Genomic DNA, 18,690 nt, shown 5'->3' with positions numbered 1-18,690 from the left:
GCAAGGGAGATGACTCAATTAACAGGATGTCAGTGAATCTAATTTACCCGGCTCTATCGCAGATCTCCCCTCTAATGAATAACTGAGAGGAAAAGGGATTCTTCCAGGGCGATCTGACAGCTCAAGGAACCAAAACAAGAAGCTTAGAACAATCAAAGCCTTAATCTCCACTTAACAAAACCTCTTTATTTACCTAACGAGCTGTGGGTGCTGACTGCTGCAGCTTTGCCTGCCCTGGCTGCCAGCTCAGCCCCGCAGCCTGCTCCAGGCAGAGGAGCAGAGCGATCCCAAGGCAGGGAGCGAAGCGCTCCTGAGTGCTCCGCAATTACTTCCCCATCTTAAATCTGAAGGACGGGGTGCCAGGAGCAGGTAAAACCTGGATCTTATCTGCTTATTGTTAATACCAGAGTATTAGTACAACAGCAGGTCTTACATTACAGAATCAATGTAGCGTGCTTTGGGAACTATCCAGGCTTCAGGAGGAAAAGAAGGGCTAGTTTTACCATCATTTACAAGCCCAGAAAGTTTGATTGTTCTTTATATACAGCTTTAACTTGATTTGCTTTCTTTAAATTTCCAAGTTGCTTACTAGCATAGTGAAAATACATTGTTTGGTATATGAATTTCAGATATGCAATACAATAATATTTAGATAATAAATTCTGGGATCAGTTTACCAAAACACCATACTCCATACTGTATTTCGGATGGGTGGCACAAGAGCGTGGCAGTGGGCACAGCTGCCTACAGCTCTTGGGTCCCAGGTTCGAATCCAAAGAAAAACCCTCCCTTCTAGGTTCCTGCAGCAAGATTAACAGCTTCCTTATGGCAGGCTTTGAAGACTATGCTAGTTAGTTAAAAGACTATGGTGTAATCGGTGCACTTGTGCTGATATTTCACTTTTCTGCACGTTAATCATCGTTTCAAAGCTGCATAATGACCTTGTATGAAGCAGAAGCTCATGTCCCTTCTTTAACCTTGTGCGTACTTGCAGGCTATGAAGCTGGGCGTGCTGTGCTCCTGTCCTGTAGCGGTCCCAACGGCTGCTGCCTTCTCTGCCTCTGAAACCCGATAAATATTCCATCGGAAGGCTGATGAAGCCAGTCGCTTTGGAAACGTGCAGGGGACACTGGGAGTCACAGAGATGAACCTCGTGGTGCAGCTGTAGCACACCTTCAGGTGAATTCGAGACACAGGAGAGGTGCGCTCTGACAGCACTCCTGCAGCCTGTGGCTCCGGGATTGGACAGGGCTGGCCTGAGCAGTGTGTTAAAGGTATATGGAGACAAACATCAGTGTGAAGATGCTATCTCATGTGCACTGCAAGAACTGCTGGAGGGATAAGGCAATATCAATGTGGGTTTGACACTGTGGCAGGACAGCCCAATGACGGTCTTCTCCTTATTGTGTCCTGGCTCCCTTCCTGTTTACAGGGAGGGCTGGAATTAAAAAGGACCTTCAAAGTATGAAGACATTAATGTATATTTCATAGCACGTGGATTGTGATTTATGCTTTCTTTCTTTCCCGTTTTACATTTTCTGATGCATTCACCTGACATGTGGGATCCCACTGGAGCACAGCTCGCTAAGATATTCCTTCTGAGCTGTTCCTGTGCCTCGCTGCTGTGCGTGAGACAGGCTGCCGACCTCTTCACATCTGTAAGAAACACAGAAATCGAACTAGATGAAATCCATAGACATGGCCTGCGGCTACGGTATGGATCCAGGCTTCAAACAGCGTGCACTGCTCTAGCAACACCAGACTCTTTCAGGTAAATGTTAAGTAAACAGTGAGCTCTTAAAGAGCCTGCTTTTGTCAGAACATGTCACATAATGTGTATGAGTTGAACAATATGTTCCTTTTTTATGATCTCCAACAGGACTCTGCAATGAGCACTTTCTCTGCTTTGCTGCCCTGCAGGGATGCAGCTGCTGCTTCTGCAGGAAATGACTGCACTCCGAGAGCCGCACACTGCCTGCAGTGCTCTAGGTTTCCTCCGACAGGACCTGGATTAGCAGATGAGCACGCAGGGCCATTAAGACTCTCTGCCTTGCTTCCTTTCAGATTCACAGGAAAACTCATTGAGAAGTTAACCCATTGAAAAACCACACCTGGGCTTGCAGGTCGGTCGACTTTCCCCTTTTGCTTTGTACAGCGCCACTTTTGAGTTTGGTTCATTTACTGCCACGTGTACAAAGCAGTTCTGTTCTGCAGCAGCCTGAGCTGCGCAGCGTGTATAAGTCATTCAGTACTGTCAGAGGCGCCTGGGAAACAGAACCTCTCCCACGCAGCCTTCGGTGGGAGCTGGGGTCCGGCCGGGCTCGGGGGGGGCAGCAGCCTGGGTCCAGGCTCGGCTGGGTGTGGTGGGTCGTGCCCCTGCCCTCCACTACAGCCCCCCCAACCCCCCCCCCGGACATCTCGGAACCACGAGGGTAGATCAAGGAGGACTCGTTTCTTCATGACTCATCAGGTGCCGTACAAACACTAGCTTCGAAACAAGGGTATGCTGTTCAACAGGGGCCTCATATTTAGGGGCTGTTTGGTATCTGCAGTGAGTCTTGCTGCTGCAGTTTCAGCGCACTAGAGACACAGCAGTGGGACGAAGAGCTCTGCGGCTCTGTGTCCCTGCACTGTGTCTATAGGAGCACCAGACCCAGCTGTTCTGGCCTCCCTGCCCAGTCCAGTCAACTGATTCACTGGGCACCAGTGGCCTGGTTTCAGAGCCCATTGGCCATCTGAGTGACGAGTGCTCTCCTGGGCTCTGACCCGTGCCAGCTGATGGCCTCCAGCAGCTTTCACCCTGGCAGGGGTACGAGCCCCGTCTCCCGAATGCTCGCTGAAGCAGACAATGGGGCAACGGCCGAGAAGGGCCCTTTGAAGTCAAACCACTATGACACGATGCAGTTAGCAGCAGGATAATTCCACTAATCAGGGAATCCACATAGGTGATTTTCAAATTCAGCTGTTTTTTCTGATCTGAGTTGTTGCTTTCATTGACACAAACAGCTTTAGATGTGTTTATGCATGCGCTGGCTACCGAAAACGCTGCCTTCCCTTGTTGCTGCTTGACGCAGTGAACACCTGTGCCGTGCTGCAGAAAGTAAGAAAATGGCGGCGTGCGGGAGGGAAGGAGGGAGGCGTTGCACAGGCAGAATTGTTAAGGCTGGTGCGCCCAAACGAAGGCCGACAGGAAGGCTAAGCCTCGCGTACGGGTGGGTTTTTTTTTTCAGGCCACTAGGAAAGGCACTGCAAAATGCATTGCTCGAGAAAACAAAACGAGATCCTGCCAGAACAGCGCCGCCATGCTCCAGCGTTTAAAAAGAAGGCGCCAGACCGTGCCCAGGGGTGCGAGTGATGACTGCGAGGAAGAAGCGCTGTAAGTCATCTTTTGCAATACATGCGCGAACGAGTTCGTGTAATATAGGTTTTTCCAATGCATTTTTAACGTTAATCAGTATGGCGTTAATTCAGCACGTGAAAATACTCGTTTGTAACGCAAATTATTATTGTTGTTTCATCTAGAATTTGTGAAACCCGTTGTTTGTCTGATTGTAAGTATGGAGATTTATTTCCGACATCAGGGGCCACATCCAGTATGATTCTGTCAATAATTCCGCCTTTGTTCGTTTGTCTCTACGGTTTTCGATTATTATAGTTTGAAAATACCCCTGGGTTGCTGCAGGTGCTTTTCTGACATAAAACGTAACTTAGAGCAGTTGTGCAAATACATAGGCCGTTTGCTACGTTTTGAACTTCTCCTAAAACATTTTACGAATGTAAAGTCGTTGCACAAACTTATATATATATTTCTCCTTGAATAAATAAATGACTTGCTACGCAGCCTTTTAGCAAACGGCTGCAAAGCTGGTTGGCTTCATGTTGTCTAAATGATTTGATATCTGTTTAAAAACCGTACTAAAACGTGTTAAGAATATTTTTTCCTTAATATTAGAATGTATATAGACGGCACTTTGATTTTCATGAGCTAACTGTAGGGCCCGAATTAAACTGCTGTTGTTTTTTTTTTGTATTGTTATATAAATTGAATAGAAACTAACGGTTTAATCGAGTCAGATTTTAATGTGGGTCCTAATGCCTCAGTATAGTGACGGGGACACTATAGTGTAAAAAGGCGGATGAGACGTAAAACTGAGGTCCTGGCTCTCTGTGGTCATTAAAAATCCCAGGGCGTTTCTCGAAAAGAGTAGTGGTGTAATCCCGGCATCCTGGCCAAATTTCCCATTGGCCCTTACCAATCATGACCTTCTGATAATCCCCATCTCTGAACTGGCTTCATCACTCTGTTCTCCTCCCCACTGACAGCTGGTGTGTGGGGAGTGTACTGGTGCACTATAGCTGCCGTCACATCATCCAGGTTAGCTGTACAGCGCCTTGAGTGGAGTGTCCAGAGACGCACTATATAAGTGTAAGGAATTATTATTATATGTGTGGATCTGCAGCACCTTAGTCCCGGTGGAATACACAGCACAGTCTTCCTTTTCATCTTCTTGGCCTGTTTCAAATCGTTCACTGAAGAAAGCCCATTTAGAAGCATCACCTTTGGTAGGTGTTGGGGGGGCCACGCCACAGGATTCCCAGCTGGAAACGGGAAGAAGCTCTGGCTGGCTCTAATTAGCTGTGCGTTTCAAACCGAAGCGCAAAGACGAGAGGCAGAAACAATCCCACGCATTGTTTCTCTTAGCATATAAATAGTGCTGAGTGTTAGGATGACAGACACTGAAACTGATGTCTGACAGGCTGGTGTGGGTTCTGAGCGATTTCATCCAGAGTGCAGGGGTGGGTTTCCCACATCTCCCTCTGTGCGCTACGCCGAAGGTGACCATGAACGTCAAAGCGTTGGCACCTGAGTAGTTGGTTGTGTCCAGAAAAGCCGACACCAGCCCTCCGGGACCAGGAATGGGCACCCCTGGCTGGGACTGGAGAAGAGGGTTCTGGCCCAAAGGTTGTATTGGGCCCCCTCGCTGTGTGCTGTGTGTCGCCTCAGTCCCGTGTCCCAGAAGTCACGTGGCAGGGAATCATGCCGCGATCTGAGGTCGTGAAGCACCTTCTCGTCCGAATAATGTTGTTTAAAGAATTCCAACTGTCCGTGAGCATCTTGGGTGTAGTGGCAGGCAGGCACCTGACCTGGCAGCAGGCTAAAGCCATTCGCATGGTCTCCAGGAGGTGGTGTAGAACAGACCTGAATCCAGCTGGTTGCCGTATTGTTTGTTCCTCGCAGTAATGAGGGAGATCTAGGCAGTCCGTCATTCCCCTGGCTAAGCTCACCTCGCCAGACACTTTATACTCGCGTTCATTAGGATCTCTCCGAACTGCTGACATTTCCTTTGCAGTATTTGGGGTGTTTCATTGTTGATTTCAGAGGTCCAGTCAGTGTACTGATGAGTTTAAAATAAGAAGGTGGTGGCTCCTGTTCAAGGTAGTCAAGGTAGATCCCGCTACAGCACAGAGTTCTTCGGGGCCTGGTAAAGACCCAGAGGGGCCTGCAATGACCAGTATGCTGAATGCTGGTCATTGCAGTAGACCTGATGTCATGAGACCTCTGCACCATGAGGGCAGAAGTGTGGCGCAGTGGTTGTGGGTTCAAATCCCTCTTGAGACACTGCTGTTGTGCCCTTGAGCAAGGGACTTCACCTGAACTGCCCCAGTAAAACACCCAGCATGCCCAGGGTCTTAGACGCTTTGGATAAACATGTCAGCCAAACAGAATGAGCAATTGTGTTGTGCTGTGGCCTGTGTGCTAGGATGATTTCACTTCTGAAAGTGAACCGTCACAGCTGCGCAGATGCCGAAGTTTTAAGCTCCTGCTGAGACATTAGAGCACAAAGGGTTTCGTAACGATTTAGTGACAGACTGTCACCACAACAAGTACTAAGCTGTCAAGCAGTCACAACTCAGGCCTTTTTGTAGCTCATGTTGTTTCAGATTCAGACCTGGAGGAAGCACCACAAGCGAGCACAAAAGAAAACAACTTAAAAGTACTTTTATAAAAAGAAAAATTAATCCTTTTGCTAGTCTCCCACACTGCACTTGAAAAGAGTCTAGACAATAAAGAGACCCTGATCTGATTTGCTGATTAGATACTTCTAGACATATCACACACTACAGCCCAGCACTTCAGCACTGAACATTGTGCAGGTTAGCACTCCACCACAGAGCTACTTGAACACACTGCACTTCAGCACATTGAGCTACTGAATACGCTGAAGCCCGGCACCCCGAAACTGAGCTACCGAATGCACTGAGCAACTGAACATGCTGTAGTCCAGCGCTCTGAAGTCATTACTCTCCACACGAGCTTCTTGTAGATGAAGACAGTTCTGTAAAGATTTGTCTTGGCTGCGTCTTTTTATAGAGATGCTGTCTGATGGACTGCTTTTATGGACTCTAAGCTGCCGGGACAGAAGATTGATTCAGTAATCCCTGCTGAATTGTGAATCAGAGCACACTGGTGTGACAAAGAGAAATTGGAACATTTGCAGGTGCTAGTAATAACTATCCGTTTTTATGGCTAGGGTTAATCACACCCAAATAGATAAAGCATAATAAATTGCCATTACCATTGCTAGAGCTGGAGACGGCGTTTTGTCCCTCATTCATCTTGGCGTGTTTTCGTGAAGCAGGGGGAAGAGGGCTGGAGAATTTAATTGGAGCTGCTGCATGAGGCGGGCGATGCCCCTTTCTGCCTGGGGCTCTTGCTGATGGTAGGGATGACGGCATCTCATTGGTGGTGCGTGCCGAGAGTGGTAAAAGATTTTAGGAAGCTCAGTGGTTTGGGCTTATGGAGGACGACTCAAGACTGTGCCGTTGTTGGTGATATAAAAATGCAGGCTGGGTGGCTTAGCCGACTGGAGTGTAGTAGGTGCCTTGGTAACCCTGTGCTCGGCCGGGCGAAGCGATGGGAGAAGTGTTTGTCTTGGAGGGGGAAATGGGCTCGAAGTGGCCGGCTGTCTAGGAGGGAGATCAAGAAAGCTGAGCGAGCTGAAACGTTAGGAGAGCATGTGAAGGATTCGGCAGGGTTGATGTGATGGGGTAAGGACAAATGAAAGGTGATCAGCAGACGGCGGCGCTGACTGTCTGCAAATTCGCCTGCAGAACGGGCAAGAAAACGGATCTTTTAGAGAAGCTCTCGATCTTTTAGAACAGTGGAAGTGCATCCCATTCCAGGTTACATATTGTCTTCCCCCACATCCCTCTCGCTCTCCTGCAGTTGTCAGTGCAGTGCAATTTTTCCGTAATCATGGGTTTCACATTTTCCTTTCACTCTTAAATGCACTTTTATGTTTCGTGTCTCATAAAGTGGCGTGCTTAGCCTTTACAAGGCTGTTATTAGCGTAGCTTAATAAGTGGAAAGGGGCCGGAATGGCACCCTTTAGGCTGTTGGAAAAGCAAGGTGGTGTGAAGTGCTGTCAGTGCTGTTGCCCTCTGTGACTCCGCTTTGCAAATCCTGAACAAAATGGGTTTCGCTGCGAAGGGTGGATGGGTGGGGAGGGGGCTGCACTGGTTCCATGTGGACAGCCTGGTCCAGCCAGCTCTTCTGCGTGCCCAAGCGAGCGTACACAGATTAGTCACCACAAAACCTGCCAATGTCATTTGTATGCCAGTCGGAGATGGAGTGCTGAGCCGGCCCTGGGCCCGTCGGCTCAGCCTCGGTTCCCAAGCCTACCTCCTCTCCGCTGCGTCTCGCCCGCTCGTCTCCATCTGCTCGGGTCCCGGCGGCGGCACGGACCGAGGTCACGGTGCCCCCTGGTCCCGGATGTCGGTGCGGACCGCGCGGGAGGAGTGCGTTGTGACGTGGTTCTGGACCCGAGCCCGGTCCCAGGGTGGTCCTTCAGGTCCATTTGAAACCTGGGATCTTCTCCTAAAGAGGATTGGGGCACATCCGTGTTTTCCAACGCGCAGGCTGCGCTCTCCTCGGATACGGCTGGAGGCTGGAGAAGCCATGTGTGTGTGGCGACAGCTGTTGAAGCTTCCGGCTTTTAACTCTTTTTACACATCTGCGCAGCTGTGCTGTTGCACTTCCCGGGCTCATCTGGTAGCGATGCCAGAGAGAGGATGGGAGAGACCCTGAAGCTGTTCATCGGAAAGAAGAAAGGCGCTGAAAAAGATTTGACGTGTGTATCGTTGGTCAGTTAGATGTTCTGTAATTGTGGGTTTTGTAGTAGTATTGTGTATAATTGAACACCCGGAAGGGGTGTTAAATTTGTAGATGGAGAAAGAGGATGTTTTGTGACAAAAGGTATAGTCTGCTTTCACTGAGTTAAATGTTACAGTAACATAAAGTATACAAACTACAGTCAGTTCCTTCTTTGCTCAATCTATTCCTCTTTCTCCTGTCTCTCTCTCACCCTCGCCCTGTCTTGTTTGCTTGTTGATCTGTTCATTTAAAACAGATTACAAATGAGAGGAGGCTACCTAGCTAGTCTGGTTAACAGTCTCAAGGATCCGATCCAGCCGTTTCTTTAAAGAAAGTGGGGTATCCGATTTAACAACCCGACTGGGGCGTTTTTGCCTCTCAACAGCTCTTAGTGTAAGAAAGCACCTCCTGTTCTCAGTTTTTTACAATGCGCTTCCATGTAATTGGTCTTCTGATTTGTGTTTCTGCTCTTGGTTCTGAAGTCCCGTGGGTTGACTATGCCACAGTGCCTGTGAGGATTTTGAAGACTTGAGCCAGGGTCCCTCATGTCCGCAATCTCCACGCAAAGGCAAGAGTCTGAGGTCTGTCTCGCTCGCTCTTGTTCGCGGTCTCTCTCCCTCGCTGTCTCTCTCTCTGCGATGCTCACGCAGGCGGAGGTATTCAGCTGGGGTTTGGCTGTGCGCATCACTGACCAGCCTTATTGTATCATTCGTCAGGAAGACGCGCTGTTGTTTTAGAGTTGTGTCAGGAGCTTTCTCTCTCCCTTATCCTTCACGCAGTGCAGGAGCTCTGCCGAATCTACCCTTGCCTGCCTCGTGAAGGGTCTTTCTTTGCATGATTTGTAGGGATGCTTTTCAGTGAGGCTTCAGATCACAGATCGGTAGAACCGGAAGCTGCTCAGTTCAGAGTAGAGATTAAGGAGATAGTCTGGGCACGTCGGACATTTTTGAGGGGTTACACTTGGGAAAACTGCCAAGGGGGCTTGGGATAGCACTCAATATCCAGAAGGGATGGCTTGAGCAGATCAGTGAGTCCCGGGCCGTGTTGCTCAGCAGTGCACCGAGTTCGTCTCAGAAATTCTCTATCTCGCCACTCATGAAAATGGGGAGGCATTAGTACACGGCGTTGATACAGATGTTTAAACTATTGATTTGTTGTTTCAGTGGGTTTCTTGTCACTGTCTGAGATTTCATTGATGTGCTGCCCCTTCATCAAGAGCTTCAGGGCTGCCTCTCCCTTCTGCAGAGTAACGAGAAGCGAACGGAGCCGTTCTGGGCCGCCACCCCGCATTCACAGGAAGTGGCACGTGTTGTTTCTTACCGCTGCGTTTAATTCGCCGTTCGGATTTGCAGTCAGGCAGGGTGCCATGTCTTGCACGCGTTCAGTCTTGTAGCCTGGAGATGAAGGTGAATCTCTTTGAATCTGTGCGGTTTCGTTTTCTCATTTCGCTGATGTGTCTGATGTTGCCATTTTACTGGCTGAGACTGAACAACGGAACAGAACAAAACAGTATCTTGTTAATAAGGTCCCCTGAGACCCGCATGCATATTCAGTTTCTACGTGGAACATATTTGAGTTAACCCTATGGTTACGTGGCTGTTTGCTTCTTGTGTGTCATCGTATCTGTGAGGATCATACAGCATCACTTCCCTGCTCTATAATAAACGTGAATTGAAATTTACAGTTTACATGTACAGACTCGGTAAGTCACATGGAGGCTCAGAGTTTGTAGAGGAGGATGTGTTTTCTGTGCCTGTTTATTTACACTCCCCACCTCTTGCTTGTCATTTTTCAAGGCTTGTGCTGTTGTCCTAATTCCCCTTCTCCATCCAAGTTCCCCCCCCCCCCCCCAGCTCAGAGTGAATGACATTTGTCAAGGACAGAAGATCAATATTGATCGTGACCGATCTCCATTAGTATTGATACTGAAACAGACAAATGTCTGAGGGCCAAGCTGTTATCTCTGCATGAATGATGCACGATTTGATTGTCTGAGGTTATGGATGAGTGGCTAGATGCTGATCGAAATTGCAGTGCTGACCTGTTTGGCCTTGAGGTGCCCCCAAGTCTTGGAAGACTTTCGGTTATTTCTACAGCACTTGAGATGATCTGGACTGCAAATGTTCCTTCTGGTACAAGAATCTTATGACAAGAATATTCTGCATATTTAAGTGAGGGATAAAGATCAGTGCTCCTTAGCCCCAGTCTTAAATGTTTATTCCACGAGTTCTCGATTGGGGAATTTAGCAGCTTAATTGAAATTAACTCCAGCTCTAAAGCAGATGATTTAATTAGACCCATAAAACCGGCTTGACTAGGGCCCCCAAGGTCTTAGAAAGTGAGGAAAATCAGCCGATACACAGACGCCTTCTCCGTTGCTTTTTAGAAAACAACCTGGAGAACGGAGAGAGTCCACACCCGACAGACTGTAGAGATCACTGTCCTCGCAGCTTTGGGATTCTTCCCCAGATGCTCATCAAGAGCCTTGTGGTCCTGCCCCCAGGACCAGGGGGATTAATGGACTCGTGGCCGATGTGGGGAGTTGAACTGCGGACGGGGGATTGAGGCCATGTTGCTACAGCCTTCGTGGTGGTTGGGCTGCCAGCTCACGAGTGCTCTGACCTTTTCCGGTTAGTTTAAACCGCGCACCCGATGCCCCGCTGTGCCGCGCTCATCCATGCCCAGCTGCGGGATGCACGCGTTCCGCTTGTTGGCGCGATCTTCCAGCTCCCTCCAGGGGTGAAGCTCTCTGGGCAACCCGAGCCGACGCCCAGCTCTGCTGAGGGCGGGTGACGGCGCGATGCCCTAACTGGCGGAGACGTTTGTTTGGTTCGGCAGCTTCCCAGGAAGGACTGAGCAGGGTGTGGGGCTGCAGGTGAGGCAGGTGTGTGGCACTTGGGCCCGTGCTGGCTCATTAGACAGAGAGTTTCCGGCCCACTGGAATGTAATGAAAGCTAATGGCTTGTCGGTGTCCCTTTGATCCGGTACTCCACCGGCACGCTGCAGTGCAGGCTGGGGCCCAGGGGACCTGCACAGCGTCTGTGTGGGGTTGATCAGAAACATAGTGTCTGTGGGTTTCCCTCGCCTGTGATCCCAGTCTTTCTAAACTACGCTGGCTTCCGCAGCTCCCGGATCCCGGTTACATTATGTGTGATACTTTTTGGATTTATCTTGGAGATGAACATGTATGAGGAGTCATGGTAGTTACATGGTTCTCTTGCGGTTTCACGTGAATTCTGTACCTATTCATGCTTGTCGCTGATAGTCGCTTGTTAATTAAGGACTGGGGAAAGATTGGGGTTTTCTATACTTATCCCCACTGGCCATCTACACCCAGGGGTCCTGTCCATAAGGGCAAGAAACATTTGACCAGTTTTAATCTTCTCAGTGGTCTTAAGCTATAGATGATTTAGAGACTGAATACCTGATAAGCTGTGGCTTGCCCAACCAATTGCTGGGAGTCCCTTTGAGCTGTGTACTTTGGTTTACTGAATGCCCGAGATCCCTTATCTCCTTATCTACAGTAACTCGCCTTGTACCTGACTTGCAGTACAAATGTTTCAAAGAGTTGGCCTGCCATATTTTATTTTTAGCCGAGAGTGACAATTGCATAGTTTAACCATAATACCTGCATATTGTTTTATCTGCAATATATGGCATCACTCTAAAACACTTACTATCACCCTAAAACACAGCTCCTCAGCATGGTGAGACTGTTCTCTGAAACCTTAACGCCAGCCATTAAAAATCTGAAAATGGGCAGCATCGAGTGTGGCTGTATTTATGAGGTGTCCCCTTCATATTAAGAATAAGAAGCTACACATGCATTTTCATGGGTTTTATTTTAAAAGTCAGCAGTTCTTTTCCAAAAAAAAAACTGAAAACAGTAAGACAGAAAGCATTATATTTACAAGGGCAGATTTGCTTTTTTTTGGTATGATACACATTTATGTCATATTGGTAGTTTTACCTCCTTGAAATACAGCAGTAAGCAAAAATAAATTCAGAAGTCGTTGTTCACAGACAGGAAAATAAAAATGTTCTTTAGGCAGAACCACACCTAAGGCACAAAGCCCTCTCTTGGGACAGAGGGACGTGGGTTCAGAAAAGAGTGCGGTAGTTATACATACTTCCAAAAGAGAACAACAATATGGCGTTAGATTCTTTGACGGGCCGATTAAACAGTTAGTCACATCCAAACTAGGTCAGATTGCTCGTACATTTATTTTAAAATCTCAAATAAATAAAATATCTACAGCATCTCTTGCATGTGCCAGGAGTGAGATTCCTTTGTTGAGTTTTTGCTCTGAACATAATTTTATTTACAATTTTCTTTAAATTTCTTTTGATTACAAAATACTTCTGTACATTTTTATCTACGTATATTATTCATAACAAAATAGTTCTTTGTTCACATAGAATAATTATTTTTTTTGTGTGTGTGTGTGATTTTACCGTTTTCATAACAACAAAAGGACATTAGTGCTCTCCATCTGCCTGGTGTGTAACAGCTGTCTGGCTGCAGGGAGAGTTCTCCAGCCTGCTGGTTCAGGTAAAATGGCTGGCTGTCTGCAGGAAAACCCAGGAATCCTTATTCCAAACCTGGGAAGTCCTTGTGGCTTCTGCCTTTCAGTTATGACACCATTTTTTAGTTTTGAAAGTGTTGGGGCCTTTCACAAGGTAAAATTCATAGCTTTGGGCAATATTTGTCATTTTTAAGGAGCTGAAAAAAATGCACAAGAGTAAATTAAGGGTTTAAGCATTGGGAACAGAACTGGAGTGTTCTAGTGCTGGATCATGGGCGATCAGAAGTGGGAAAATTCTACATCACTTCTTGTGTCTCTGGACCCTGCTCTGCTCTGTGACTGAGCTCTTTCCTGAACACTGCCCCATAGTGGGCAGGAGGACTGTGAGGTATTTCCCAGACCAGGTGACAACAGTCCAGACAAAGTGCTTGAGGTTAAGACTGCACATAAATATTATTGGCCCCCAGACTTCAGTGCCCCCTGTGTGATCTCAGCTTTTAGAGCATCAACACAGGTTTGCTAGCAGCATCTCTGTGCAGAGGAAACTGCTTCTGATCCTGTGCAACTTGTTACTTCAGTATCTAGCTCCATTCATGCAGATGTGCCTGTGCATTGGAAATTACTTTGCCCAGTCCTCCCACTGGTCCTTTCACAAGTACCTCGCTATTCTCCCATGAACAATGAATAGAAACCCCTTGCATTTCTTTCCATAGCTAACTGCACACAGCCAGGGCACAGGGCCTGGAAGGGAGAGTGAGTAGGTACAGAAGTCATTCAGAAATTGTTCCAGTGGGAGTGGTTGGAGGTCTGAAGTGTTGCTTTGCTGTGTGCTGCAGAACTTAATTTCTGACTCTTGAAACTACAGATGCCTGCTGAGATTAAGGTTAAGACCTACAGTATAGCACAACAGCAAAGACCCAGTGAAATATTCTTTTCAGTTGGGAGTCCTGGGCCATCCATGCAGTTGATGCATTAGAGGCCGGGGCACAGTGTGAGTGTGTTTTTGACCTCTTCCAACGAGAGGAATGACCTTTGAGCACCTGAACTCAATGGCAATCCCCGGATGCAATGTCTAGCTCAGCTCTCTGAACCCAGCTCACAGGCAGCCTGGGCGGACAGCCCCATCTTCACCCTCGACCAGGTTAGGGACTAATGCTCTGGGAGGGTTGCAATAATGAGGGGGTAGACACATGTGTACGATTTTATGAAGCAAGATTGTCCACAATAGAACCTGAACCAGTGAGAACAGGCTGGTGCTGAATGGCTTCACATACCCAGCTCCTCTTCATAACTCCAAACGCAAAGCTATCAAGCATCCTGCACACGTCTTAGTCTCTCTTTAATAAGTGCTTGGAAAAAGCAAACAAAAAATACAAGAGTTAGTTACCAACGGCTTCTTTTGCCAGTCTAAAACCACCCGATACCAGACTCAAAAGTCCAGTTGTGCACTGCAGCCACCTCCTACTGTGTTGGCCCCTGGAGTTGCAGATGTCCTGGTATCTGCTGGGCTCACGAGCCAGGAACAAGTCCTGGCTAAGTCTTCACCACAACAGACCATCCCACAAAAACTCTTCGTGCGTCTTCACATTGATCGGATTAACCTTCCTTTCTTGGACCTTGTCCAAACGCACTGGCCATTGCAGGTAATGGCTGAACTGCTAGCAGGTTGCTTGGGAAGCACACAACAGTGAGAAAGCACAGGACTGACAACACAATGGCCAGCCTACAGGTACAGACTAGGGGCCTTTGTAAATAAAGGCAGCTCCTTTACAGAAGATAACATATTCACCAAGCTGCAAATGCAGCACTTAGTCATTAGTCATTGACTAAAATTATTATATATATATTTATAAATAAATAACTAAAACCTTCTTGCTTTAGCTCTTTTAAACTTTTTTGTTTGTGCCAGAGAAAAAAAAAAATCAAATTAAAAAAAACTTGAGGATTGTTCAAAGTATGCCAGCACAGCTGACAGCTCAAAAGTTCAAGTTTCAGGCAGTCGGCAGTAGCTAAAAAACAAAAATAAATTAGATAAGAAATCGGCAATAAACCAAGCTGTGACATCTGGGGCTTCCAGATGCGCTGAGCCTTCGAGTTTTCATGAGCATGCGTCCAAGGAAACGCTGGGAAGACTGCTAATACGTGGGAGCTCGGAGACTCTCGACAGCTGTCTGTCACCCCCATATAGACGGTAACCCAGAGAGCAGAGCGTGGAGTTTCAGGATGGGACAATCACGATAAGGGTCTAGGCTTCATTTGCAAGCTGAGGACAAAAAAAAACTAGCAGCCTCGGTCTTACAGATCACGAGCAGATTACTGTGTTTTTCCAGTCCAGGCCAGGGACAGGGGGGTGAATTTGTACATTGACTTTGGTAATTCATTAGTGTTACCATAGTTACTTTAAAAAGTCAGGCTGACTGCAGTAAAAAAAAGATATATATTTTTTTGAGTCACGTCTGAGTGATACTAGTGTGCCCACATTAAGGCTTAGGAGAATCCCTTGTGGTCACATGTTCACACACTGTTGCCTGTGCTTAATAGCAGTTTTATACTCCTGATTTCTGACTTCACAGCCGCATCGTTCGCTGCTGCTGAATGAGAAGAATGAGATGAGGCAGGTTCCGTGTTGGTCACCTGAAGAAGTGTAGTTATATTACTGTACATTTACAGTACAACTAAAATGTAAAAAAAAAAGATTGCCCAGACCAAAAGGTATTAAGAATAAAAGATATTAGCAGTCTCCCCTTCTTCTGTTGCTGCTTGTCCATATTTACGCATCTATTTATAATTTCTAGGAACCAAAAAATGCTCTTAAAATAAGAGTAAACGGCGTTAAAAAAATAAATAGCAGGTGAGCCTCCTGACCAGCAGAGGGCGCTACCTGATGCGCCCATCAGCTCTGGGTGGCCCAAGCTCAGACTTGGGGTCAGGGCTGAGGGCGCTCCACATGGTGTGTCCGCAGGACTGCATGACCGGACAGCTGCTGGGCCCCACGGCACACACGTCCACTGCTGACCACAGAGCCCCCACTAGGCTGTCCACCCAGCGCTCCAGTTCGCTGCCCGTCAGCCCTGCGTTGCGCTTGGCTGCCTCCACCTGCCCCAGGTGCACAGGGATGTTGAGGACGGGGTTCAGGCCATGGAAGCTCTGCTCCATGTAGCTGTTCTTGGCCGGGCCGTTGTGCAACCTCAGAGCATCCTCTGTAGGGGAAACACAAGAAGAAGACTGAGGCCAGGTTTGACAGAGATGACGCACGGTTGTCAGGAAAAGACAAAACAATTAGAATGGTCACCGCTGGTTTCTTACACACTTCTGCTGCATTACCCTGTAACAACCCCTCCTAAAAATGTCTGCCACTTTACGCACTGGATGGAAAAACAGAAGCCGTTTTCAGTGATGTCCAGCAACACGGATGAGGCAGTCTCTGGTTGTGCCTGGCGCTGAGCACTTGGGGTGAGGAAGAGGGCCGCAGAGCGAGCGAGCGAGCGGTGTGCGAGAGGAGCAGGGCCAGTGGGAAGGGGGCGGGGCGGTGGCACTGTGGGTAAAGATCTGCGCCTGTGGCTGGAAGGTTGCCGGTTCAAATCCCGCAGCCAGCAGAGGAATCCTACCCCTGAGCAAGGCCCTTAACCCCCAGCTGCTCCAGGGGCGCTATAAATGGCTGACCCTGCGCTCTGACCCCCAGCTTCTCTCCCTGTCTGTGTGTTTAATGGAGAGCAAGCTGGGGTATGTGAAAAGACAAATTCCTACTGCAAGAAATTGTATATGGCCAACAAAGAGATCTCTCTCTCTCTCTCTCATAAGGGCTGGAGTGGATCAGAGCCTGTGAACTCCCCAGCACGGAGAGCGACACAGACAGAGGCAGGGTTGTGTGCTCAAGGTAAAGATCAAAATTCCTCAGAATCTCGTAACGGTTATTTTCGAGCACTGGTGTTCGCGGCGCCTCTCGGAGTCCCTCCCCGGTTCTCACCTGGGCGTTACCAGCGTCAGCAGTTCTCTGGGTCCTCATGAAGCACGTAAAAAAATCACTGCCCACAGAGGGCTCTGCCAGATCGCGGCCGCGCCAGGATGACTCTGCGCTCCCCGCAAGGGGAACCGGCTGACTGCCACCTGGCATGAATGCCAGCCTATAAACGTTCAACGGCTTTGCTTTTAAAAGGACTGTTTGTTATTTTTTTAGGAAAACGAAAACGCTACCCCAACACATAAATCACGGGTGTGGTGCCAAATTATTACTATTTTTTTGCTGTCATTTAATACTTTCCAAACTATGTCTCACAGGCAGTTTTGGAATTCACAGGAGTTGTTTTTTTCCCCTCTTCCCAAAGGCAGGGAGGAACTGAGCAGGTAAATCACAGAGGCTCTGCCTCTGCCTCTGCTAGGCAAGGCAGAGCTGTTGAACTGAAGATGCATTTTAAGCTTAAAAAACTAGCTGGTAACACCCACTTCGTTGTCATTACTTCAGCGTGCCCTGTGTTATTGTCCAACATCATCCTAGCTGGAATTCAGAGCTTGACGTCTCCACGAGTGGTCTGACAAGAGGGCGGCTGTGGCCGTGGGCAGCGATGGGTCGGGGCCGAGTACTCACCCTGACGGATGGGCTGGCGGTTGTGGAAGGCGAGGGGGGTGATGAGGAAGCGCGTCTCGGCCACGGGGCTCCAGTGGTGCAGGACGCGCAGGGTCCAGACGCCGGGCCGCAGGGGGAGGTTCAGAGGGGGGCGGTAGTGGGTGAACTCGGCGCTGGCCTCAATCAGGATGTCGTAGGTGGCGGCGATGACGTTGGTGGGGTCGATCCAGACCACGGTCACCGTCACGTTGGCCCCCTTCCCCCACTTCTGCATCCCCACCGGCTCGTCCGTCGGCCCCATCAGGCCCCCGAAGTTCCTGAACATGCGCTCTTTGGCGTCCCACTCGGTGCCGATCTGAGAGAGGAGAGGAAGGGGGACGGGGAGAGGTGGCGGAATGAGAGAGAGGGGGAATCATGAACTGAGCCGACTTGAAATGTCCATCTCAAACCGTGCCTCTCGTCTCAAGCGGACAACATGCACTGCTTAGTCTTTCTTTTGACAAGAGAAGAAAAACTTCTTAGCTCCGTTATTAACGCGAGAAATTAATGGACAACCAGACGTTTTTAATTACAACTAAGGTTGCTTCATTCAGAGTCGGAAATGCTAGCCAGCTGACAGCTGATATAAGGGGCAGAGGTAGGCTAGCTGTCTATGGCTATCGCCGACAAGTGGCTGGGCCATGGTCCAGCAGCACAGAGTACAAGACCCCTCTGCAGAAGAACAGCTTGGGCCCACATTCAATCCAAGCCTTTGCAACCAGTAACCACACATTATACTTCTTTACTACTCTAGTGGAGTATCCAATTTGTTAAAAACAAAAGACGGTTTGTGGTTTGTCAGGGCCCATTATATACTGGGTTTGTAATCTGTGATTGGCAGGAGAATTTAATTTCATTTTATTTAATCAAGGCCTCGGTTTCCGAGCACAGGCTGTAATGGATTTCAGGCTCATTTAAAACGTCTTTATTACACTGAAGTCGGATCAGTGCAGCTGGACAGTGGTTGCGAGGGGGACAGGCGATCTTCTTTCCCGATAATCTTGACACTTTCACACTGTGGAATCGGACCGTGCACGCGCCGAAATAACAATAACGGAAAAATGATGAATATTTAATACAGTCGCAACCACAGCACTTTCCCAAATGTGAGAAAGATGGAGAAGAGGGGTACGGGAGAGAGCACTCGGCAGTAGAACTAGGAAACCGGAGACCGATGATGGCTTTGGCCTCTGATCATCATTACCCGAGCTGATTAAAAGGCCCCACAGATCAATGGCTGCCTGTAAGTGTGTCTATATTAAGCCACCCAGAGGTGAGAGGAGTCGTGCTCTATAAATAGATGTGTTTCTGATAAATCAGCGCAACCCCAGGGAGTGGCACTTCCTCCCACTTTGGTTGCCGGTTCAAATCCCGCGGTCGGCAGAGGAATCCTACTCCGTTGGGCC

At 48.4% G+C, this 18,690-nt stretch overlaps 1 protein-coding gene across 1 annotated transcript in view; it reads right to left on the bottom strand.

Moving 5' to 3' along the window:
* Positions 1–11,978: 11,978 nt before the first annotated feature.
* xylt1 (xylosyltransferase I) overlaps positions 11,979–18,690 on the bottom strand; it is a 55,671-nt gene continuing 48,959 nt past the window's right edge. The window contains exons 10-11 of the mRNA XM_006637173.3: positions 17,267–17,600; positions 11,979–15,881 (exon numbers count right to left, since the gene is read on the bottom strand). Coding sequence (XP_006637236.2) covers positions 15,559–15,881; positions 17,267–17,600 — 657 coding nt within the window. The 3' untranslated portion in view covers positions 11,979–15,558. The remainder of the gene's footprint in view (positions 15,882–17,266; positions 17,601–18,690) is intronic.

Source organism: Lepisosteus oculatus, chromosome 19 (genome assembly GCF_040954835.1).
Source record: "Lepisosteus oculatus isolate fLepOcu1 chromosome 19, fLepOcu1.hap2, whole genome shotgun sequence".
In the NCBI taxonomy this organism is placed as follows: Eukaryota; Metazoa; Chordata; class Actinopteri; order Semionotiformes; family Lepisosteidae; genus Lepisosteus; species Lepisosteus oculatus.
Note: the sequence above shows the minus strand (reverse complement) of the source record. Positions and strands in the feature narration are given on the sequence as shown.